General features: G+C 37.0%; 1 protein-coding gene across 3 annotated transcripts in view; it reads right to left on the reverse strand.

The window, feature by feature from the left end:
• Window positions 1–26348, reverse strand: part of PIP4K2A (phosphatidylinositol-5-phosphate 4-kinase type 2 alpha) — a 121170-nt gene that overhangs the window by 29454 nt on the left and 65368 nt on the right. For all 3 annotated transcript variants that reach the window (XM_042801806.1, XM_042801807.1, XM_042801808.1), the window contains 3 exons: window positions 23798–23895; window positions 22602–22698; window positions 5519–5671 (listed from right to left, as the gene is read on the reverse strand). In XM_042801806.1, coding sequence (XP_042657740.1) covers window positions 5519–5671; window positions 22602–22698; window positions 23798–23895 — 348 coding nt within the window. The remainder of the gene's footprint in view (window positions 1–5518; window positions 5672–22601; window positions 22699–23797; window positions 23896–26348) is intronic.

Raw genomic sequence — 26348 nt, forward strand, 5'->3', positions numbered from 1 at the left:
TAGTGGTAATAATACTGTAAATTGTGATGCACCCAACTTCATTACTTTTGTGGAATGACACATAATAATTCAATAGAACTTTACACAGAAAGGAGAAAGACAATGACTCAGTCGAACTAATTTATTTTACTTTCACTCCTAACAAATTACTAGTCATTCTGTTTCCTGAAAGTAACCTGATTTCTCGAAGATGTACGGTCACGTCCCTTAGAACTTTGGTTAATTAAAACCCAGGCAATCTAGACTTGGTATTTTTAGACTTAAAAGTGTTTACAGGCTATGCACAATTCCTACTCCTTTTGTAAATACCGAAGTATATATGTGTATAATAAGAATGTGTAACTATGACCTCAGTTCCTCACAGCTCTAAAGAACAGATGGGCTACTGCACCTTCAGACAGATGAAGAGAGGAAGGATGGAAAGAATTGGATGCATTTGTGGACTATATATCTCCATGATCTCTAGTTACTGATAAAACAACCTTTATGTCTACTTTCCAGTGGCAATCTACATATCTCTTTCTAACCTTTTGGTGACTTCACAAAAAATGACTGGTACCTGGAGTTAGATTTTGGAGGTGTTCATGGGAAAACTGCACTGCTATGTTTCTCTGATGACCACACTCCTAGATGCCTCACTGGTAGCTTTGTAGTTCAAAAAGGGGCAAGGAGAATGACAGCAATTTTGCAAGCATCAGGGATGAAGACTATTTTGATGAATGAAGAACATACCCAGTCTCTCACACTTCTGATTTGACATGGTCCCCTCCCGAGTATTCTTTGTTTAAAGATAGCTGTCCTCTTGTATTTACCGTTAAGCAGTTCAAGCAGTCTTGGAAATTGTTTGATAGGGCTTGTTTGGTCCCTAAGCAAGAACAGAGGTACTTCCAAGGTCTATAATGGTTCTATCAACTTGGAGTTGCTAGCCATAACAAGCAAACAGATGAATAAATATTATGGTTTAAATAAAACTCATTCAGAGATTCAACCTCGGGAGGAAACCTGGAATTAATTTGTAGAGGGGGAAAAAAATGAAGCCTGAGAAAGAGAGAGAAAAGAGATAATCTGTCATAAATGTCATGAATTTCACTCATAATCATGTCAGAAGTAACTGAAAGATAATTACTTCCTTCTTGGGCTGGTGAAAGAGGGTGCAAGACACCAAGGTTTTACAAGTTGCTGTTCATAATGGATAGATGATCTAACTGCTGGTCCCTTGGGGGTTCTTGATCTCAAACAAGGGAGAAACAGGCTTCTCTAAATTCACATGAATCACCTCCCTAGTTTTAGAATCACAGAATGGTTTGGGTTGGAAGCAACCTTAAAGATCATCTAGTTCCAACCCTGCTGCCATGGGCAGGGGCACCTTCCACTAGATGAAGTTGCTCAAAGCCTCGTCCAACCTGGCATTGAACACCTTCAAGAAGGGGGCATCCACAACCTCTCTGGGCAATCTGCTCCAGTGCCTCACCACCTCATGGTGATGAATTTCTTCCTTATACCTAATCTAAATCTACTCTATTTCTGTTTAAAGCCATTACCCCTTGTCCTATCCAGGTTTCCTTCTCCAGCTTTCCTGTAGCTCCCCTTTAAGTACTGGAAAGCCACTATAGTCTCCCTGGAGCCTTCTCTTCTCCAGGATGAACAACCCCAACTCTCTCAGCCTGTCTTCATAGGAGAGGTGCTCCAGCCCTCTGCTCATCTTCATAGCCTCCTCTGGACTCGTTCCAACAGGTCCATGTCCTTCTTATGCTGGCGGCCCCAGAGCTGAATGCAGTACTGCAAGTGGGGTCTCACAAGAGTGGAGCAGAGTGGGAGAATCACCTCAAGCTGCAGCCCAGGATACAGTTGGCTTTCCAGGCTGAGAGTGCACACTGCTGAGTCATGTTGAGCTTCTTGTCAACCAGGTCCTTCTCCACAGGGCTTCTTTCAATCCATTCTCTGCCCAGCCTGTATTTGTGCTTGGGATTGCCCCAACTCATGTTCAGGACCTTGCACTTGGCCTTGTTGAACTTCATGGGATTTGCACATGCACACCTCTCAAGCCTGTCAAGGTCCCTCTGGATGACATCCCTTCCCTCCAGCGTGTTGACTGCAACACACAGCTTGGTGTCGTTGGCAAACTTGCTGAGGGTGCGCTCAATCCCACTGTCCATGTCACCAACAAAGATGTTAAATGGCACTGGTCCCAATACTGACCCCTGAGGAACACCACTCGTCACTAGTCTCCACTTGGACATCAAGTCGTTGACCACAACTTTTTGAGTGTGACCATCCAGCCAATTCCTTATCCACAGAGGCGTCTATCTGTCAAATCCATGTCTCTCCAATTTAGAGACATACCTACAGAAGCTTTTCTTGTTACCCTTGACATCCCTGGACAGATTTAATTCTACCAGAGCTTTGGCCTTTCTAACCTGATCCTTGGCTGCTCAGACAGTTTCTCTGTATTCTTCCCAGGCTCCCTGTCCTTTCCTCCATAGACTTCCTTTTTGTGTTTGAGTTTGTCCAGGGGCTCCTAATGCACCTAAGAAAGGTTATTCCTCCCAGGATTGATCCCTGCAATACATAACTGGGTCTGAACATGTCTGCACCCCATGCTCCCTTCCTTGTAAGGCTGAACCTTTCAAATACAGCTTTGTTCTAAGAGCAGTCTGGTACAGGATATGATGTAAGGGCATGCTATGAGAAGTCCCGAACTAGTCTCAAGCACATTCATACCTGGGCCGTGAAGCACGCTTAGCTGGGCCAGAAATCTTCACATATGTGGGGAGTACTGCTGGCAATCAGTGAACTGAAACTGGAGAAAAACTAACCAAGCACACTTCTCCCTAAAAATCCCATATTTGGTACTTTTGTGTCTAATTACAATTAGTTTTAACTGCAGCAGCAATTACAATTCAGGAAGATACTGGACAGTAAGGTAAGTATATAAATCATTACGGGGAACTTGACACTTCCTCTACTGGCAGAAGAGAGTGTGCCAAAATAAAACTGAACTCAAGAGAACTTGTTTTATTGACAAAGATTTCCACAGGAGTACCAGTGCAGTATCTGAGAAGTCTTATACTACTGCAACTATGCCATCCAACAGAACCATAAAGTTACCAGTTAATTAGGCAGGTCTTGGACTGTTCCCTGGCATCAGTTCTGGTTGGAATGGAATAACTCACATCCAAATTATTAAGTTCTCCTCTAAAACAGGATGCTCATATTCCAACTCCTAAGTAGGAAAAGTAAGTGGCCTGAGTTAATACCTTGAACCTTGCCCGGAATTATTTGGGAGACAGCTAGCTGGCCCAAAGTGAAACCACAGTACGGACCATTAATGAGCTCAAGTGCCAGGGGATGTCATCTGGCATTGCATTATTTACTAGTAGAAAAGTAGTCTAAGGCCAATCTGTGTGAGATGACAGTTAAGAGAATTATTAAAAGCTTTCTACTAGGACAATGGGTTCTAGACATTGTCAAGTAGGTGAAGGTAAGCTTCACTTGCCTGAAAAGCTAGAAAAATGGGAGGACAAGCTACTGTACCCAATGGTTCCAAGCATTCAATTTTCACCAGAAACACATGGAACACAGTATCAGCCATCAGCAGAGTAAGTGGGATTTAATTTAGATTTTCTTTAATTCATTCAAACGATTCTGTTCGGTATATTACTGAAGATACTGAAATCAATTTCATTAAAAATTCCAATTATTAATCTGCCTCTGTACTTGAGTTCCTCTGCATTTACAGCACTTTGTAAAGTGCTCTCAATTTCTGGGACAAAAAGAAATACAAGTCATATCTTTATGAATCTTTTGGAGGCACCAGTGAGAGCTTTCTTACATAGGTGTTTTTCCAGTATAAAGTGAAATTAGACACCTGGTACAGATAACTTCCAGATCATTATCCTTTGTAATCTATCCTATTATGAACCCTGGTGTTTGACAGCATTAATGAAAAAATATTCCAAATTATTATGTTCATTCATGTTAGCACTGTCTTCATTGACACTCTTGAAAGAAGATGACTATTTTGAAAAGCAATATGACTTTTCAGCTGGATTAGGTCTCAAAATCCGGATCATTAACATTAGTTTCTAATGCCAAATATGAAACAGACTAAAACTTTAATTCTGCTGCACTGCTTCACAGATCAAACCCTTTCAGATCAAAGCTAAAATTGTAAGTTTGAAAACTCTAATGAAAAATAACCCCCAAATTACTATTACATAATAGTTTAAAATTTCTCTTTTGTAAAACTGTAATTAAAAGATGGTCTTATGAACATTTCTGATAGTGACAATATTCATCTACATTAAAACAAACACATGGTGGTCCTACATGTTATTTAAACAGAAGAACAACATGCACAGAGAGAAAAGAGTTCATAACTAACTCACTGAAGACTTCCCAAGCTACTCTGGACTTGGAGGGCATCCAGAGATCTCCCTTCAACACAGGAAGAGCAGAGAGGGAGACAACCAAGCAGCACCACAAAGATGGCTGGCAATACCTCAATCCCAAGCACCCCAAAAGCATTCTCTCACCTCCCTTCCACCTCAAAAGATGTCTTTAGAACTGGTTTTACAAAAGTAACAGTATTAAAAAAAAAAAAAAAAACCCAAACAAAAACAGTGCAAGACAAAAAATAAACTACCTACAACAACAAAAAAGCCCCATCCCCAAATGTCTTGAAGTCTACCTGAAATCCCAACCCACGTAAGTGAGCAGGAAGATGGAAAGGATAAAAAACCCCTTATATTGGGTATCATATTTTAGCTGATTTTTAGAAGCTTTTCTGATTTCTGCAGCTTTAGATCTTACTCAGACAGATCTGGGGTTAAGAAAATTAGCACTGATTTTACTAAGGCTTCTTACATTTCCTAAATTCTGCTGCCCCTCTGTGCAATCCACACAAATTATATACTGGCACAGTATGACAGCTATCAAGGCTGATTTGAGGGATCTCCACTGTTCACTCTTGACTTTAGAGTTGTTTATGGAAATTCACATTTGCAAAACCTGTTTTTTTTTTTTTTTTCTTAGCAGGAATTTTACATTAATTATATCCAATTTATAATTTCTCATACAATACAACTATAATTGTTTGAAATCTGTTGCTAGTGAAACACAGAACATTCAGTGATCAGACCAGGAAGAAAGAAGTCACATGCACCATTCACATACATTTACACAGACATCTCCAAGCTAGCCCCAGAATAAAGTAGTTTCAAGCCTGTGAGTCTGCTAGCTGAAAGAATGAGCACCTTCCTAGTAAGGCGAAGGGGCTTATGCCTCCAAATTAGTATCTCTGTATCATGTAGACATGTAATTTACTTAAAGCTAGCTGAGATATTTAGAAAAGTGCAGCCTTATAAGTTGCAGACATACCATACATTGGTCTTGCAAAAGGGAGAAAGTCTGAAGTGGCTTTTTCCATAATTATCCATTTAAACTTTTAACACTGAAAAGTTTGGCACTATAATATTTAAGGAGAGATCCCATATCCTGATAATAATTAGTATATTACCTGATGGTATTTCTTCAGTATGTTGTGCATTTCTGCTACATCTTCACTTGTTATAGTTTTGATGATATATCTTTTGTCGTAAGATGTATGAAAGCGGGCACCACTGCGTGCTTGGGAATCATTGGCAAGGGGTGCACTTCTTGTCAATGAATTCTGTCAATTGATTTAAAACAAAAAAAGCATAAAGTCAGACAAAAATATGCAACTTTTAGCTAGAACAAATATAAGCCATTAACATTTATTTTTAAATCTTTTTCAGTACATCTGTACCAAGCTGAATTCTGCAAAGTGTGTAATCACAGGCTGCCTTATCTTGACAAATCACTTCAAAAATATCTGAGAACAAAAAAGTTTGGGAGGAGATATTGCTCATCAGTGGTTCAAAAGTCATTCTCAATGCTGAATGAGAATTTATTGCACTGTTATGTACACATTATCAGCTTTTGGGAAGAAAACAGTGAGTAACTAAAAATCCAGACGGAACACTGTATTACACCACAATAACTATAAATAGAAGATTCATCTGTAGTAGCAGCATCACTTTAAAGCTGAGCAGAATTTGCACTTGAGACAGTGTGATTTGGTACCTACACAAGATCACAGATAGATTTCTGAGTTCTAGTGCCAGAGCTATACCAATGATTTCATATCTACTGCTAAGCAAATAGTATTATTGTGCAGTACCACCTTTTGTAAAATAAACCTACCTTCCTACAGACTCAAGAGGGAAAGATAAGTTAACGATGGTATAGTAGTTAGAAAAAAACCTGCTAGATATTAACAACCATTATAGACTGAAGCTTGAGACTACCTGCACTTCAACAGTAGAAAAAGAGGCCTTCTGCTTTTTTCAGAAAATAAGTAGTATTCAGATTAGGTTTTTTAATATTTAAAAGCAGTAAAAATAAATTAGACAAAGTATAACAACTTGCTTTTGGCTGGTAACGTCCTTCTTTACCAGTAGGAGTTTATGCCAATTGTTATATATTTGAATTACACCTTTTTATTATTTTTTTTTAAATAACTAGAAACAGCAGCAGCACAGCCACGAGAAAACACAGTGATGTTCTCATACCCCATGTGTACTTCCATAAAAATGGACCATACTCTGAAAAGGTTAAACAAGTTATTTACAGACTGCTAGAACACTTCTATATTTATGGAATAAACTTGCAGTACCTATGTGGTATATCCCTACTGGTAGCAGAAAACACCAGCTCCTGCTGTCCTTTCTCATCATACCATACTGCACAAACAGTTGTTGATAAATTGAGATAGACTTCTCCCCCAACTCTGATCCACACTCACACAGTGTAATGTTCTCCCTGCTAGAAGCAAAGCCACTTTCACAGAAAGTTTTAAAAAAATTTTGTATATAAATGTAAACATTGCAGATTCCTAAACAGCAAAAGTTCAGCTCCAGCAGCTGCAGAATTGAACATGATTGTGTGGTTTGAAAAGGCACCATGAACTTAAGTCACAAAACAGATTTATACTGGAACAACGCTGATGCTTTCAGATAGTAACTACAAATGGGCTCAGTCTACCACAACCAGGTACCAAACCCACATAATTTTATTCTTATAGGAGCTATTCCTGATTTGGAAGTTTTACCATTGATAGATCTGTTCACAAGCTCTATGGATTTCAGCAAGAGCTGGACATGCAGATTCAACTTCAGTGACAAAAGGTCAGTAATTATTACAAAGTAATAACCTCAACCAAGAGATGAGGACAACTATAGCCCCAATTTAAGAAGGCACTTGAACACATACAATTATGTCTCCATGTTTTGGAGCCTGCTTGGCTTCAACAGGCCTTCAGCACAGTTAAATCTTATCCTAAATGTGGCATGCTTTCTGAAATCAGTTTAATATGAAATAAAAACATTCTCCCACAAGGCTACTTTGTTCAAATGAGATACTCAGGAGTAGTAGGAATAACAGTAAATCACCTAAAAGCACACAAATCTATAAGGTCTTATTAAAATGAAAACCTTAATTGTAACATGTAGGAGAAATAACTGTGCACTTATCCCTGTATACTTCTAGGCTTGTGCCAGAATCATTACTAACGTCTATGATAAAAAGCAATGTCTTTCTCCATTATCCTCTCTATTCACTAAAGCAAGAAAGGATGTGGGTATTTTCCTAATGTTTATAAATAAACAACTTTTCTAGACTGATCAGAACAGAGCCTTAGGGACAACTACTGCAGACTCCGTTCCTTCTCTACACTAGCTTTTGGACAGCCAACCTGAACAGATCCAAGTTCTGATACACCACTACTTCACATGGTACTGAATATACAAAAGAAGAGAATTTAAGAATTACTGCAGTTTTCTTTACCTGTTTTCATATGCTTCCTTTTGGAATTCGTTTCCCACCACTCTACCACTGAAATATTTTTATTTACTGATAAAGTCTATTCAGAGAACTGGTATCATACAGATTAAATTTTCTTAATGTGACACTTGATATTAGTACTTCATTAATTTTCAAGTGGAATCATAGATGGAGTTAGTCGTAGAAACCATTCTCTGTAGAAATAATCTCTGTTCTAGAGTCAGGACTTGGCTTGTTTCCAGGGAATATATCTAATAGTTTAAGATAATAGAAGTTTTAAAAAAAATTTTGCAAATTCAGTTACCTTCATCACAAACTAGAAAATATGATGAAACTTAATAATTATTTTTAATTTTGAAAATAGATAAAGTATGGGTTACCATTAGTGTATGTAGAGAATTAAACTACTTCTAAGCTATTAGGCTGTAATTGAGTCAGCAATAATAAAGGCTACTGGGTAATTACCTGTTATTGTTCCCATCAGAAATAGGTGCATTGTTCTGAGGTTAACTGTTTCAATAAAGCAGTAACCACAGTTTTCTGAATGTATTTTTCCCAGAGAAACCCTCATCTTCAAACTGTAAGTCATGTGGTATAAATCTTGAAAGCAATTAACCTGGGGGTAGAATTAAGTTGCTTTGATATAAAAAACTGCAAGAAAGCGTATTTGCTAGTCTGCCACTGAATCTCTGAAGGAGGAAGGAAAGAAGGAAGATGGGAAGAAGGACCTGATCTATCATTATTCTCTAAAATTCCAAATATCCTTATTTTACAATTCTTCACCAAAAGACTAGTCAAATTTGAATGAAATTCAGAGCTGAGAGTACTCAGTATAATGAAATACCTTGCTAGCAATGTCTTGACTGAAATATGACACATAGGAGATGCTTCTTCTCTGGCCTTTTCAGTTACTGAAGCTCAGTTACTAATTCTGTGGTCAGAAAGGGAAAAAAATAACCACTTTTGACTTCAAACCTTCGTAATCCTATTCCTATAACCATCTGCTCATTTAAATTAAATGTCTCCTTTTGTCTTCATAAGCATTATTTGCATAGGAGAACACTTCCAAATGTTAGGCCTTAAAATAAAGTTCTTCCTGCTTTCCAGGAACCTGCTGTCATCCCATCGTTAACCAGGCCTATCTAGTATATATAAGTGTATTTATGTAGCAACTCATCAAAACAAACATAAATTTATTCAGATTTTTATTTTGTCCCAGTCACAAGTGGTGTTCCCCAGGGCTCAGTACTGAGGCCAGTTCTGTTTAACACCTTTATCAACTATCTGGATGAGGGGATCAAGTGCACCCTCGGTATGTTTGCAGACAACATCAAGTTGGGCAGGAGTGTTGATCTGCTTGAGGGTGGGAAGGCTCTACAGAGGGATCTGGCCAAGCTGGATCAATGGGCCAAGGCCAACTGTATGAGATTCAGCAAGGCTGAGTGCCGGGTCCTGCTCTTGGGTCACAACAACCCCACAAAACACTACAGGCTCGGGGAAGAGTGGCTGGAAAGCTGCCCTGTGGAAAAGGACCTGGGGGTGTTGGTCAACAGCCAGTTAAATATGAGCCAGAAGTGTGCCCAGGTGGCCAAGAAGGCCAATGGCATCCTGGCTTTTATCAGGAACAGTGTGGTCAGCAGGACTGGGGAAGTGATTGCCCCCTGTACTTGGTACTGGTGAGGCCAAACCTTGAATACTGTGGTTTTGGGCCCCTCACTACAACAAAGACATCAAGGTGCTGGAGTGTGTCCAGAGAAGGACAACGAAGCTGGTGAAGGGTCTAGAGCACAAGTGTTATGAGGAGAGGCTGAGGGAACTGGGGCTGTTTAGCCTGGAGAAAAGGAGGCTCAGGGGAGACCTTATTGCTCTCTACAGCTCCCTGAAAGGAGGTTGTCATGAGGCGGGTGTCGGTCTCTTTTCCCAGGTAACAAGTGATAGGATGAGAGGAAATGGCCTCGCATTGCACCAGGGGAGGTTTTAGATTGGATAGTAGGAAAAATTTCTTCACTGAAAGGGTTGTCAAACATTGGAACAGGCTGCTCAGGGAAGTGGTGGAGTCTCCATCCCCGGAGGTATTTAGAAGACATGTAGATGTGGTGCTTAGGGACATGGTTTAGTGGTGGACTTGGCAGTGTTAGGTTTACAGTTGAACTCAATGATCCTGAAGGTCTTTTCCAACCTAAATGATTCTGTGATTCTATGATACTTGATGCATTTAAAAATATGGACAGCATAAGGAATAAGAAATTCTGAGTTAAAAAAAAATAACAGATGTTACATCAAGAGAATAAATCAACTAGTACTCCTTTGATTAGGCTTCCTTCATTACAATTCAGAATAGATAGAAAAAATATACAGAAACTAGTCAGATTCAAATAGAAATGAATAAATTTTGTCATATTTTAAATTAACTGGAGGAAACTTTGTAAAGTCACTGACTTGTTACTGATTCTTGTTTTTTCCAGCAATAGTTATTTCTTCCATCAATAGCTTTTCTTCTAATTCTGCTAACTGCTGACTATAATGACAAGTTATTTTGCATATACAATCATACTGGAAATGCTGCTAACAAGAGAATATAATACAACTGTACATAATTATTTAGCACAGACTTTACTGTTTCTTAATGCTTTAATGCGTTAGAAATGGTGATGCATTTATTTTTTAGTAGATGGCTATTATTAGTTATCTATATCAAGCTTAATTAAGAATGCATACTGCTATCATTTTACCAGATGTATATTGTTAGAATAAACCAACGAACTTTATGCTAAGCAGCACATTTCCATATATGCACAGGTAACCCAAATGCCCCGTCTACAATACTCTGACTCTAGTAATAAACTAAGAGTTTAAGATCAGATGTTTAAACATTAAACATGTTTAAGATAAAAACAATCTCTAATTAAACAACCTCTGACACTTTATTTTTACTAACTCTCCAGTCCTGTGGTAACTCTCTCAATATAATGCTCTCTTCAGACACAGAAGGTAGTTCCTCTGAACTCTGAAAGAAGGTGGAACATGGAGGGCATTGTTAATATTACTGATTATTGTGTTATCTTTTGATACTTGCATAAGTTTATTCAATAAGTATGGTTTAAAAAGCTGAATCTAATAATATCATATTGTGCTGATTACTATAATTGCATTACCACTTTCTTGTCCTGATAAATGCATGGCTGAGTTTTGTCCATGGACAATTTTATTTGTAATGTTTAGCTCTCACTTCTGTGAACAGAGAAAAGTTCAAATTCTTTCTAAAGTAGAGCTTCCAGGTACCATGCAAAATACCTTATCTCTCAACTATATTAGTTTTATTTGCTTATAGTTATAATTCAGTCTTCCATAAAATACATATACTATTGCCTGATTAGAACAACAATGAATCTTTAAGTAAAGAGGTGACAAGAATTGGCCAGCACTGTTAAGTCATTATTAGCAACTAAGATCAAGGAATAGCTTCACTGAAAGGATCAAACTAGAATAATTTTGGTGCTTCAAAGAGGAAACACTATGGCTATATAAAATCACTAAGATCCTTCCCTTTTGATGTAGGTGAAGCTAACTTACCTGTTGGACCCAGGCTGTTAAATAGAAATCAAAGCATTTTGTGCCACATTCAACCCTGCCAAATACTAACAAATTAATCATACATATATTAGAAGTGAAGAAATTCTTTGTTGGAAAATGTTTCTCTTGTAAATTAAGACACAAAATGGCCAAGAAGGTCCTGCATTTAAGCCACTTTGAAGCACAACCACTAGTAAACCTACAAGTGGTAAGAAATCTCAGACAAAACACCTACATATGATGTTCAATATGCACTTTAAATCACAAAGACTGTGGAAAGTTTGTGGGGTTTTCTTTTAAAATTAGAATTTAGACATATCTAGATAAGTAAAAAAGTTTAACTTATTCTGAAGTTATCTAACCCAAGTTTTCAAGTCAATCATCTTAACCTTAATGCAGACAATAATAAGAAAGTTATGTAGTAGTGCAAATCTGACTGAAAATATGCATTTATTTGAATCGTACTGCTCTGTAGTTCAGACTATCTGATGCATTGTATAGACTTGTCTCTTGCTGTCAAATGCAGTTTTGTGAGAGTATATGGTAAAACATTCCTGTGATCAAGATGACTTTTGCCAGAACACAGATAAGTTTCAGTAATGGCATGTACAAAAAGTGAGTAAAGTTGTACTATAGACATCTGTGCACAAATGCCTTGGAAGAAAAACTAATCAAAGCTGCCTAGAGAAAGCAGTGTAGGGGTTTTCCTCTGCTTCTTTGATCAGCACTAAACTCAGCTAAGGAAGACCTATCGCTGTCCTCAGCAACAATATCTCCTTCTTAGGTGAGACATCTATAGTGGACTGGGAAGGAAATAAAGCATGAAACTCAAGCATCTCCCTTTTCCAGAAGGAAAATGTATGTGGGGTTGAGGGAGGAGGGGAAAGGAGAGACACTGAGAGATAGATCATGGAAAATGCCAGATTGAGTTCCCTCTGGCTCTGCTTCTTAATTAGGGGAAGACTAAGTGGAATATGAACAGATGGGAAACGAGCCACTCCTCACTTAGCACAGATCTATGAGCCACCAAACAGAATAGGGAGGATATCCTTCAGATATAGAGAAAAAAATGCCCAACTTTTACCCTCCAAAAGAGGCAGGTTTGATGATCTAAGAACCCTTTTCCCAGCACTTACTGCTACTACACAGCACTTCCATACTGTGTCAGGAACCAGTGGAGCATGTATCTAGCTGTTCAACATTGGGGCATTAGTCATAATAAGTTAACAAAAATCACCTGTTTATATTAGAGTGTTAGTGAGCACAAAACTAAAAGAAAGGAGGGTCACAATGCCTTGTCCCCTTCAGATTTTCCCAGCCTTCTCCAACTCTGGCACAGTGTGCCTCGGTCCTCTGGCACAATTAAAACATCTGTCAGCCACACATACCCTGTTCCACTTAACAGCTTCACTTAGCAACTCACTGCAAGTCTCCTGCTCCGAGTGTGCGTGTTCTGCCAATTCCCCATTCACTTCTAATTTGTGAAGTTTTAATCTTGTGCCTGCTGGTATTTTGGTCTCAGGAGAAGGAAAAGGTTTTGTACTTTTAAAGTGTGAATACTTTTATGAGGTCATTTAAAAACCACGCTAAATTACTTGTGTAATTACTTATACAACTGAAGACACATTTAACACGCCAAGCTCAGAGATATCTCTACTAGATAAATACCTCTTTCATATACCTCCCCCTCTCTCCTAAATAGTTTCCCTCTGAGAAATCACTGCCTGGAAGTCTCACTGCCCTTACATAAATCAATATAAAAAAATATCACCTATATTGTACTGAGTAGCAGGCAACCAGAAATGCTCAACTGGTCTTCAGTGCCACAGAGGCTACAAATCACAAAGAACTTGTCACATACCACAGAATTAATTTCTGATAAAATAATAAAAATACAGCTTTAAATATAAACGGGTAAAAGTAACACCATTTATTAGTCAGCACACCCAAATTGTCATCATTTCACCCAAGAACAGCATATTCTTTAGCAAGTTAACCAAAAGGTTATTTAGTTTTACTATAGACCCACTCTCCTCCCTCAGCATCTCTTTCCCAAACTCTCAGTAATCTGTGCAGAGTTTTATTTCCTACAGCAAATATATTTTAAGCAAGGAAAAAGTTTTTGATCCCCAGGTGATCTTAGGACCTGATCCACAATTCTTTCAAGTTCACAAGAGTTTTTCTGGAGCCTTCAACAGAATTTCATAAACTAGAATCCAACACAACTGCTACCCATCAGAAGCCAATTCATTTCACCCAGCTGTTCCTAGACTGAACTCCAATCTCTGCTTTTGGTCAAGGTACAGCTTTCAGAAAGGCAGTTGTGCTTTTTCCAACTTCAAAAGACCAATATTCGCCACTGTAGTTTTTCTAGTATTTAATAATCTGTGTTGCTGAAAAGGTGAGTCTAATTTTTAATTTTAATTATTTCATTTTATGGTCATTCTTATTTATTATTTTTTAAAGTATCTAGTATTGTTTTTCTGCAAGGATACTCACATACTATTTACCTCTCAATTCTAATTTTTGCAAGTGCAGCAGGTCAAACTCTGTCACTCTCACCACAAAGCATTCTCTATGTCCTTACATTCCTTTGACATAATTTTTATGTATTCCTTCTATATCCGGATTTTCAACATCTCTTTTTAAGATGACTAGCACCAAAACTATATATAGTATTAGCTTCAGGTATAAAATAAACAGATGTTAAAGAAAGGTAGAGCTCCATCTGGTTTATATTTTATACCTTCCAATTTATCCACTCAAGGGTGCAGTTACTCCTCCTAGTCAGAAGCTCACACTAGTACTAAATTCTTGTCCTCTTTGGCCTCTTGTTCCTTCTCAGAGCTACTACCTCCCTGAACACAGCCTTCACCTTTGTAGTTCTGCACTCCTTTTTATCCATATAACTATTCATCTGACCATATTAAAAAGCATCTCATTTGGACAGGCTCAGAATGCCAGGCAATCTAAGTGGTTTTTATACAAAACCCTTCTCTTTATCCCACTTTGCCATTTGGATGGATTTTGCATCTTCTGCAAGTTTTCACTACATGAAATGTCAACTGCTCATTGACAATTAAATTCTGATTGTGTAATTTAATAATCTATTACTTACATAATTCTATTTTTTTGTTATAAAGCCCCACAATAAGTGGCATTTTAAAAATCAAAGTCACAAAATATCAAGCTAAATGCTTTCTAAGAGGCATCCTCAAGAGTTCTTAGAAGCCAGTTAACATACCACCTAATGCTTTATCCCTTAGAAGTCTATTTTTACCTTGCACATTGATCAACAAAAATAGCAGCCTATTGTAATTAGGTAACAGTAATGATATTATTGATAATGCTAGTTATACCAACACCAGATATCAAAAAAAGTGAACCAATTTCCAGAGAAACTTTGGTTGTTTCTAACAGCAACACATTAAGCTGTTTGGAGCTATTTTTTCCAAATGAAACCATTTTTGCAAGGAAAACACATGGAGCAGAGCCACTAAAGTACAGGAAAAGCTTGTTCCCCCCCCCGGCTCCCTCCATAATTGCAAACTATATTTATAACTGGAAAAGTATTGCCCTCCTCTTCAAAGACAAACTGCTGGTGAGGCTCTTCCTTCTCTGCCCACTTTGCTTAAAATGTTCACAGCACGGATATTTATCTCCACAGTGGGAGTCCAAGGATTAGCCACAGCCTCCAAGAGGGTGAAGAGATTTAAAGGTCAATTTAATTAGCTCATTCTAATCTTTTACATGTCTAATGTAAATGTCATTGTTTTCTAACTGCTACTTTAGCAGACAAGATTATATTTTAGAAACTTTGAACATGTGAACTATGTGTTGGATGTAATACAAATACTTCATGTAACTAATCTAAAAAGGTAGCCTAACAAAAATTGTCATTGAGTCAGAGCTTTTCCTAAGAAAGAGAAAAAGGCAATAGGAAAATTCTGGTGCTAAAGCATGGAGAACTTTAGAACAGTGGTCTTTCAAACTGACTGGCTTAACAGCTTCTCATTGATTTAAATCTTTTCCATTTCGCGATGTCTGGACAAATGCAAATAACAGTTTCTGGTACTGTGATCTCATCTGAAAGTTGTGGAACACTAAAATGAGCTTCACAAGCCCAGCGTACCCTAAAGACAAATCAGATCCCAGGCTATTTAAGAGTGCTTCTGGGCAAGGTCTGCATGAACTAATAGGCAAAAACAAGTGCACAGATGATGCTCTGTGATGACTGAAATCATAGGTCATTGGAAAAGCCTGGCAGTGGTTCACTGCTGTTAGAGAACTATGTACACACAGGCTGGCTGTTCTGTGACAGCAGTTACAAGCGGTGCCACCTGGCCCATGCACAGCTTCTCATGACGTCAACCTTGTAGCTCCCCCCAACCTTTTTTTCTTTTTACAGCACCTCAGGAATCACGGATATGGATGAATTAGACCTGGATTACTGATTAAGAAATGTAACAGAGAGACACAGTGTCATACAACTGGACAAAGATGCTCCAAGTTTTTCTGCTGTAATTTGAAACAAGCAACCCACTTCTGGGATGATGTTCAAAACAGTGTTTTGCTAGTGATTTCTAGAGTGAAGAAAGGCAAAACACCAGTGTTTTAATGTAACAACAGAAGCACCAAACTCAGAGATGTCTGGTTTTGTCGTACGAGGATGAGTAGGGAAGTCTTTTGGGTTTACTTTGTATGATGGCACCATGCATTCTACCATTGCCATTGAGCAGGTTCATGTCTGGAAACACCAATGAGGAAATGTGAGAAGGAAACAGTGATCTCTGACACTGATGTGTTTAAGAAGTCTGGCATGTACCAAAGCATACTTGTCCAGTAACATACGCTACAAGCACATTCAGTAGTATGACCTCCCCTTGACTTTGGCAGATGTATGGACAATACTGCACAATGATTTCTTGTCAGCATAAAAGCAGGGCTCTCAAAAGTCCTATGTCACAGGACCTCCAAAAGATGAAAACAGGACATCGCTGGTCCTGTGGTATACCTGTCATAAACATTGAGTCTCTTCTGTGATCTTGTGAAGGTATGGATGTACACACTTTGAACACCTATGTACATTTATAAACAAATTGTATTCAGGGAGTGATTACAGTGGTGAAAGATATGAAAAACTTAGACAGACAAAGGCAAAACACCAAATTTTTTTTTTTTTTTTTTTTGCACTGAGCAATCCTTCCAGGATAAAGGTTATGGGTTCCTTGACTTGAATGGTCAAATGAGAGTTTAATGAATAAAACATGTGATTCTTTCCTAAATCAAGTTATTCTATTGACTCTAGGTCTGGATTTGGAGCTGTCAGCTTAAGGTATGGACTTACTTCAGAAAGAGTTGGGGCTTTTTTTCTGGGAGCCTCTCTCCATCAGCTCTGCAAAGCTTGGCTTGATCCCTCACTTTCAATGGCTATCTCCACAATAGATCAGGGAGCGCCTATCAGCTCATTGTTTTGATGTTGTCAGCACATGCTAAATTACTTTACTTTAGTTTGAATATTCAGTTGTGAATGATACTTAGTTTAGGCAAGAAACTGCTGAAAGCAAAGCAAATTAAATGTTTCCTCTAGGGAAAACTAAGAAAAACCAGAAGTTAAATTTTCTGTTGGCACGCATAATAAGGTTAAGTCCCACAGTGACTAAATTCTTATTTGGGCTCACACTTAAGGCACCAAATCCTAGAACATAATGTTCAGATTGCAAACTTCATTTTTTTATATGCTGGAAAGACCACAAATGCCACTGTTTTTGTTAGTGCAGCTAGCTCACCACCTTACTACCACTACTGCCTATGCCTTCATCAAACAAGGTGTCAGCAGTTCTGAACATCTTGGTGCCAATGTCTATTTGGGAACCACAAATGGTAAACTCTGCTACAGGAACCTCATCTGACAGATGAGCTCAAGAACTTTTCATGCACTGACAGATTTACCATGACAAAATGACCAGCACAGGAATTCTCTTTTCAAGATAGTTCTTGCTTTCAGGATTTTTTATGCATTTTTTTAAACATTCAATTAAAATATCATGTCTTAGGAAGAAGATCCAACTCTTAACATAGTTGTTGTTGACATATTTATTGTTGACCTTGTTGTCTGTAGTTTGATGTTAGAGGTGGCTTGTTCCTTCCTAAGCCAAGGACCAATAAATGAATTTCAGTGCAGAAGCACCAGCAGAGAGCTCTGATTAGTATTTGTTTGTCTGAAGAAACGATCATCTTAGATTGTAAAATAGTTTTTAAGCTCTTAATATGATGTTTTAGGATTGGTAAATTACACAAAATGAGCAAAAATATTCATAGGTTGACAAGAATTTTGGTGATCTGAAGTTTAGATACTTAAAAAGAAAATTATATTAAAGGTTGACTTCTGAAAAATTAACCTAGAATTTGCATTACTTTCCTGATGCTGTATTAGGATCCGGACTACAAATCCTCTGTATAAAAAGCTGCGAGAGATACTGAAACGTAAGGAGACATCCATAACAGGAGAAGTGAAAGACACGGAGTTCATATGGTTTGCTACTAGGGAAATTGCTTAAAAGTAGGAGTTCTCAATTTTCATTTTAGATTTCCATCTTTTATATTGAAAAATGCACAGAGACAAATAACAAGCATCTCTAAATTAAGAAGAACTTCTAGACCATCTGCTAAAAGTTCTTTATGAATTCTCTGTCCTGTACAGAGAACCTCTACAAACTGCTTCGGTCAGATCTGTGCATGTCTCCTGTTACACTAAGTACTAAAACATTAAGGGAAATAGTTCTGCTCTCCCCCGTCCCTAGTAGAAGGCTCATTAGGTACACTGGGACATTGGTGCCCTCTGGTATGAGCAACTGTATTTTATTGGGCAAGAACCCAGCCTCCCTCTTTTGCCTAGCAGAATCCAGATGTAGGATTCAGCAATAACTTTAAGCAAGAACAGATGTGTTGGAGCATAGTAAAGTAAGTTTCCCTTTCCAGAGCAATAGCAGCAGAAGCATTTGTAACAGTAGTCGATCCTATTTTTCTAGAGTTTGTTGGGGGGCAATTAAGGTAGCTCCTTGCCTGTTAATCTCTCATAATTTTGCAGTTTACAGAAGCTAGTCTTATAATTCCTGACAGATATGTACTCTTGGATTTCGTACGATAACAAGTTATGCCAGTCAAGTTGAAAAGAAACTCTGAAGTTATACCAGCTACCCCGTTTATTTTGGAAAAAAAGAGGCCTTTCAGTAGAATAACGTTTACAAAACCAATGTCTAAATTTGAGGAGGCATGTAGAAACTAAAAATTAATTTAGGACTGTAATGAGGGATTTACTTTATGACATTTGTTTTCGAATCATTTTTTTTCCTTTCTGCTAGGAACAGTTAATGCTCTCAAGTATTTTCCAGTCAATGTTAGGAGGACCTTAACAGTTAAGGATTTTTTCAATGAAATAAGAAGACACTAACAAAAACCCAAGATAAGATAATTTACCCTATTCAAGGCAAAATCCGTCATTACTTAGTGCTCTGTCTTGTGGAATTACTTTGATACTTCTAAAAATTATCTTAAATCTGAGATTTGTATGTACTTACTTGTAATATCCAACAGCACAAAGCAAAACAATAATCTTGTTCTCTTTGAAAATCTATAGTCTCTGTAAGTGGTTAAAATGCTTTTAAAGTTTTTCCATTATTCAAATGCAATTTTGATTCATACTGACTAATCATCACTTGTGTTTCCCTTTCTAAGAAAAAACAGCTAAATAATTTTTTAATTTGATGCAGTAAGTATCTTAGTTATATATGATCACCAAGAAGGAAGATCGGGGTCTTATAAAAGCCTTTTTTGACATAAGAACAAGGATTATTAACCTAGATTGAAGACTTAATTTGTCATAACAAGTTTCTATAGGCAATCTTTGAATAAAACTCAAGGTTTAACTAACTTCATACTGTATTTTCCACATTGTTGTCCATAACAAAGAATGAATCACCAAAAAAACCCCACTCCGTATTAGCAACCACACATATATCTCCATGAAACTTTAATCCTAGTTCAGTACAAATCAAAATGTCTCTTAGAAGTGCCCAACTGGCTATGAAAGACAGATAGATGTAGGACAGATTACCAATGATGCCTCAAAAAAAGGAGCTGGCTTTCATAATGTGAAGGGGGGGAGTCCATTATCGGAACAGTAATTGCCATTATTAGAAATGGCTTCCTGTAAGGCACGAACCATATACAATTTAAGGAATTCCCCTGACTCTGAAGTCAGACTACTAGGGGGAAAATCCTGTGCTTTATAAGATTTAAATTTCTCTTCAGCAATGAGAGGAGATCTCTGTAAGAGGAGATCCCTATATTAACCCTTCCATGTGTAAACTAAGCCTATGTGTTAAGCAGTCCACAAAATTAGTGTACAAAGTGAATTACAAAATGTCAAAAATTAAAATGAGTATAGCCCAGTAATTAGAGTGTACCCTACCAAATTATTTTAATGAGTTAGGGTATTTTTTAGTATCTCCTTATGAGTAAGTACTATCTGCCCTCTGGAACAACTCATCAAGGATATCTGGAGAATATTTCGAAAACAAAAACATTTAAAACGAATGTTCTTCCTGATTTAAACTGATGTGTCTGACTAATGAACAAGGTAATTGGGTTTATTTATCTAAATCAATCCTATCTTGTTCAATAACGGGAATGACATGGTTCACAATTGATTAGGACTTTCTTCCTGAAAATCATTATATAAGAAAAACTATCCAGAGAAAGCTGTTTGCCCTCTCTTCCATAAGCTTTCCTTTAGTTCAATACTGCACAGGGGTTTTTTCCAATTCATGTTTGGTTCTGAGTATAAGACAATCATTTTAACCAACATTCATTGGAGTAACTTCCTTGAAGACAAAGATTATCTAAAAAAAAAGTGTATATAGTGAGTCTCCTTTTGTCAAATTAGATTCCCTTTTTAAATCACAGAGGGTGCACCATTAAAATGAAAGCAATTTCTACTTTTATTAGAGATAATCCTCATCTTACACATGGGGTGACTTGAATTTTTGTTTATGTGTATTTCTGTAAAATATAATTTTGAAAGTGTGTGCAAAATACATTATTACTTTGATCAAATTAAAAAAAAAAATTATCAGAACAGTCCAGTAGAATAAAAACTCAGAGTGATAAATTGCTTCGATTGAGGAAAAAAAAATAGTGAATTCAGACATTGCCTTCAAAATTAATATTAACTAGCTTCTGTTTTTCGCTAAATATACTTGAAATGCTAAATATCATTGACGATTTTATTCTAACACTTAATTTTGTGGAATCAAAAACCAGGATGTGGTTATATTTTCTTCTTTTGGGTTGTTGTTTGGTTACATTGTCAAAAAACCCAAAACACTTAGCTACAAATAAGTGGTTTTGTTTTTAATCTGAAAATACAACATTTTATTTAGTGACATTCCCTTAACGTTGTTTTATCATTGTTATCATTAATAAATCCAAACAGCAGTATAACATAGTTACAACAGGAATTTCTGTTGTGGAACAGTAATACAGATGGAAACATTTTACAGTGCTGTGGAATACAGCATTTTTGATTATCCTGTTTGACAGTTTTAACTAATGACAGCATCTTAAGTCTTCTAATTTATATTTATTGAAATATAACTTTGATTGCCTAGTAATGTCATCACCCTGTCTTCTAAATGATAGCAAGTATGAGCTGACACCATAATTTTACGTTTAGGAGCAGTCACACGTCCTTCCTCTTTGACACACTGATCTTCCTTTGTCAAGAAAAAGGAAATCTTCATATAAAGGGATCAAATAACTTCCCAAACAATAGGATCCACTTTGGTCCATCAGGTGAATTGAATAAGGAATGCAATTTGATATAATTGCTGTAACTCTTGGTCTGAGTCTTGGTGTACTTCCTCTTAAACAGTTCTTCAGTAAACAAGACAATGAAAAATCATGTGATAAGATCACGACAGCTCTACCAAAGAAAACCAACCCAACACAACCCTCTTCTCCGCCTACTGGCAAAACGTCTTACCAACATTACCACGACCATATACTGGGATCCATAACTTAAACTCCATCTATACTCCTGCAAGCAGGTTTTAATCCATCTATTCATTCCTAAAACATTGCTTGATATTGAAAAGATTGATTTCAGCTGCAGTATTCAGTCTGTTCTATGTAGCAAAAATGCATTTGTACAATTTGTTTAGCTGCTTGAAACCATTATTAAATATATTCTCTTAATATATCTTAGTGACAGGCTACAAATACAATTGCAGCCCACATCAAAATAGCTTAAAAGAGAAAAAGAGCATGACAGGAAGCGGCACTGTGTTACAGACCAAGTGCTCTTTAGGACAGGACATCTTGTGGTGTGACTGCAGAAGGAATTATCCCTGTGACTGAAACAGTGTGCATTAGGAACAGTTAATAGAAAAAAGGAACTGTCAGCAAGTATTGGCAAATCAGACTGAAGCAGAGCTCAAGAACTTTCTTTTGCAAAGACAGAACGAAGCTTTGACTGCATGGAACAACCCTGCCAGATCTACAGCAATTTCTTGGTTTGCTGTATCTGCTCTCTGCAAGCAATTTGTTTCCAGATCCTCTTAACAACAGGAAAAGGAGACATGATGAAGCAGTATGAAGTTGGCAGGCCACAGGTCACTCTTTTCTAAACAAAAAGAGCGTGAAGAAAAACAAAAGGCTGTGGTCATTTCAGAAACCACATCTCACAGAGACACACCAATGAAGCAACTGTTATCTAAGTGACCCAGCTGAATATAGCATCTTCTGTCAGTAGTGCCCAGACAATATTTCTTCTTCCAACTGCAAGAGGTATCACCCTGCAGTTTTAATAACATGGCTTATGACTGAAAGGTACTCTAAAGGGAAACATGGAGGACTAAGGATAGCAGAAGGGTAGGAACAAGAGGCAGCTAGGGCAAGCAAAGATGTAAGCCAGAAATGTTCTGCTTGCAGGTGGGGGAAGGAGCAGAAAGAATGTCTTCTTTTTATCTTAGTTTTCCACCAACTTATACAAAAATAAAATAACTTTATTTCAGCACACTGGTTTGCTTGTTCACAACTGCAGCATTACTAACCTTTAAAATCTGTATGTATCACCAGTATAGGCATTTTGAAAGTGAGCTTACCTGAAAGTCCTGATCATCAATTCCAAATCTCTCTCTTAGATTACGGAAAACCATTGGACAATATTCCTTAAATTTGAAATGACTTGGCATGTTTTCTCTGAAAGAATATAAAATCAAATCAACTTCATTCACCTGCATATGTAGTAAACATGTAGTAAATAACTCCAGAGTATTCTGTCTCAATTCTGTTCATACAAAGCAGGAGATTCACAATCTCTCTTGTAATGCTTTATTTTTTTCAATGAGATTTGGTCTCACCTTGTTATTTTCTTTTTCTTTACAATGTTTATTAAATTTATACATATTTGTCCCTAACAAGCTGCAACATAAGTGGATGAAATAAACACAAACTAGATTTTGATGACTTTGGAAGCTGGACTCACAAGCAGAAAAGAATGCTTTCCCACTGCCTTAAAATTACTGGAAAGGTGAAATTGTAGATTGAATTATACAAGAATTACTATACCATCTGTGACACCAGAAAGTATTGACCATGCCAAAACTTCAGGAAAATTTGACTCATTCAGTACAGGGCTAATTTTAATATCGTAGTGTTAATTTCAGACTTATATGTGAGAAAAGTTATTTTGACCTTCATCACAGAACAGAAGACCCAAGGTAGCAGAATTCTTCCTTTCTCCAAAGATATTCTTGAATAAAATTCAGGTTATACACAAAACAGCATTAATAGTTTTATATGTCTGTACATGCTGCTCATGGAGCATTTGATTTTTAAGAGCCGTAGATATTATATGCAATGATCTTAATACTTTTGGAGCTTCTATATGATTGGTATGATTTTTGTATTATGGATTATAAAAAGCTGAACATTATTCAGCTTTGATATATACTTTAAATTCTCATTCTTGTTCAAATAATAAAAACTACATGCACATGAATTAATGTTTTTAGAAATACCCAAATAAGTGCTTATATCAGCCATAAATAATCACACCAATAATCACCTTCAATATGTAAGATACTCATAAAGCAGTAATAAACCATAGAGGAAAAATACTATCCAACAGCCCTTACTGTTGCTTTTCAGAACAGCACAGATGGTTATGTTTATTGCAGGATTAACTTAATCATCAAAACTTCAGTCCCATGAGCTGGAAAATAACAGAGTTTGTAATACTTCATAAAAATATCACTGCCACTATCCACTTCTACAAATAATTGTTACTTGTACTTACTTGTTGAAGAGGTGATTGTCCACCTTTATCTTTGAGTACGCTTTGAAATCATCTGGCATCAACATAACAGGGATTTGAACATGGCTCAGTTCATTGATCTAGAGAAAACAGAATACATTTAGTTGCTGATGTCTTTGCAAAGATGTTGCATGTGTCTTAATTACAAAAACGTTATTCAGTCTACTGTTTTTTGTGTCTATGTCCTGGGAGTGAATGTAAGTAAAAGAAGAACGCAAAAGGAGTTTTACTCTTTCCAGATTAAATGCGATCACAAGACTGACACTTTGGAAAAGAAGAAACAGCATTCTCTATTTTATAGTAGTTTTAGGAAAAAAAGTGCTTCAAAGCACACCTGGAGTGTACTTTTTATGGAAGGTCAATGAGGATGACAGCAAAATGGTCTTTAATCCCAACACATTGTTCTTGTTTCACCAATTGCTTTCCAAAGGTAATTAAAATTCTATATTTTAAGTAACTATTTATCTTTGAATCTTATGAAGTAGTTTTACATGCCTGTGTCCTGAATTATTGATAGAAAATAAAGTGAAATCTTGCTTACATGTGAATGCACACGCTTTGGGCTCAATAAGCAGAGATTTGTTTCTTATATTAATGCAGAACTCAGCCAGGTTTTTGCAAGTCACAGCATTCAGGCATTTTTTTTGTTTGTTCAAGTTTAACAAACTATATAAATAACTACAGTTTTGCTTAGAAATCAATGAAGATGTAAATTCTAAGGTCTTCCTTATTTTGTTATATTTATGAGGACCATTTATTCTTTCCAGCTTTGAAATAAATACTGTCAGTCTCCTCAAGATTAGAATTATTCATACATATTTGAAATCCACTTCTGACCACATCGTTATTATAAAATGTAGACAGCTTTAACATTACGCAATTTGTAGGTAGGCAAATGTTTTCATTATTGCACGTAATAATCTACCCTTACTTTAGTAAATTTTAATTAAAACATGATAAACATGAGACAGAGAATTGTTAGCTTGCAAGGGTGCTTTCAAATCACAAATGAGGTTCCCATTACAACATCAGTCATCAAATACCAGTGACATTCATTTTACCTATGTTCTTATGGGTCTCTGTATCCTGGTCACGCATCTCGGTTTACCTGGTCAACTCCTTCTGCTCATGCAGAGCACATTTTGCTTCAGCAGTTTTGCACAGGGTTTAGAGGGAAAACCCACTCTATATGAATACAAATGCACACCAGGGGCAGATACAGCAACTCAGGGGTGCTCCTCTGCTCTTAGCACTGCTTATCCAACACTGTTTTCCAACTGGGAAGCTGTTAGTTGCCTGTAAATGCTACTCTGCTTAAGACAGGCTTTTGGAGAAACCTTCACTGAAGCAGCTATAGGTTGTAATTATTGGAGGAGAAAAATGCACTCACTGCAAGCGTGACCTTTTGCAGAACTGAAGTTAAACAAAATAACAAAACAGTGAGGAGTCTTTTAGCTCTTAAACAGAGGAAAGAAACCAGTGCAAACAGGCAGGTCAGGCGGCCTCATCACTTTTCAGTTCTTTCAAGTCCCAGTAATGTTCCCTGCCACGTCTCATTTTTATTATTCAGATCCCTGCAGCCCACATGAAAACTGATAAAATCTGTTGAATTTACTTTATAGAATGCTTCTTCAGAAAGCCCTGAAAAGCTCTAGATAGAGGCATGGTGGTTATATAACGAAGTGGAAAAAGGAAATAGGAAGATGTTTGGCACGGGCTGAATGTGCTCTGCTCCTTGGAGTTCTGGGGAGAAGACTCCTTCTTTCTTCCAAAGGGAGAGAATGAAGAAACTCCAGTAAATTTTTGAAAACACAGCTGTACAAACCTAACAAATCATGCTGATACCTCATCAAATATGACATAACAAAATGTTGATCAAAAATCAGTACATCTAACATACGTGTTCTTTATTACAAGTTGGTGTCACCATACATAAATCTCACCCTGAAACCACAGGGCAGGTTCATCAGTCTGCCGAACTAGTCTAGCTGTTGAACAAATAAATCTAGGGACGAGTAGATCTATTACGCAGAGATATGAAACTTTAGATTTGCTTATACAAAATTACCTACTCTTTTAGATTGCCACATCGTACAACAAATTACACGCTTGAAAGGGGGATAACAGAGACCTACATGCATGTACATTCTAGCCGAAAGTGATCCTAAGAACACTTTCCATTGAATACTGTCAATAATGCTGAGTCCACACATCATCCATTACCTACAATAACAGCAAGTTTGCTTGCACATTTGGATTTTAGATAATCAAAATTGCATTGATCAATTTTTCACATGCATTTGTTTTCTTAATTTGCTGATGTAAAGTTTCTTTGGATACATCTATAGATTTGCTTTCATGCTGCAAATTTTTAAATTTGTGCTATAATGGTACATTTTAATTGTACTTGTAGGCTTAACAAATGTCATCTGCATAGCAGAATAACATAGCCAAAATGTGCTTGTATGTGCATTCTTTAGAGATTCTTTTATTTTAAGCAAAAAAAAATTCCAAAATACTTCTCCTAGGAAGT

The sequence above is a fragment of the Tyto alba genome, unplaced genomic scaffold (genome assembly GCF_018691265.1).
Source record: "Tyto alba isolate M040663 unplaced genomic scaffold, T.alba_DEE_v4.0 Super-Scaffold_38, whole genome shotgun sequence".
Classification (NCBI taxonomy): Eukaryota; Metazoa; Chordata; class Aves; order Strigiformes; family Tytonidae; genus Tyto; species Tyto alba.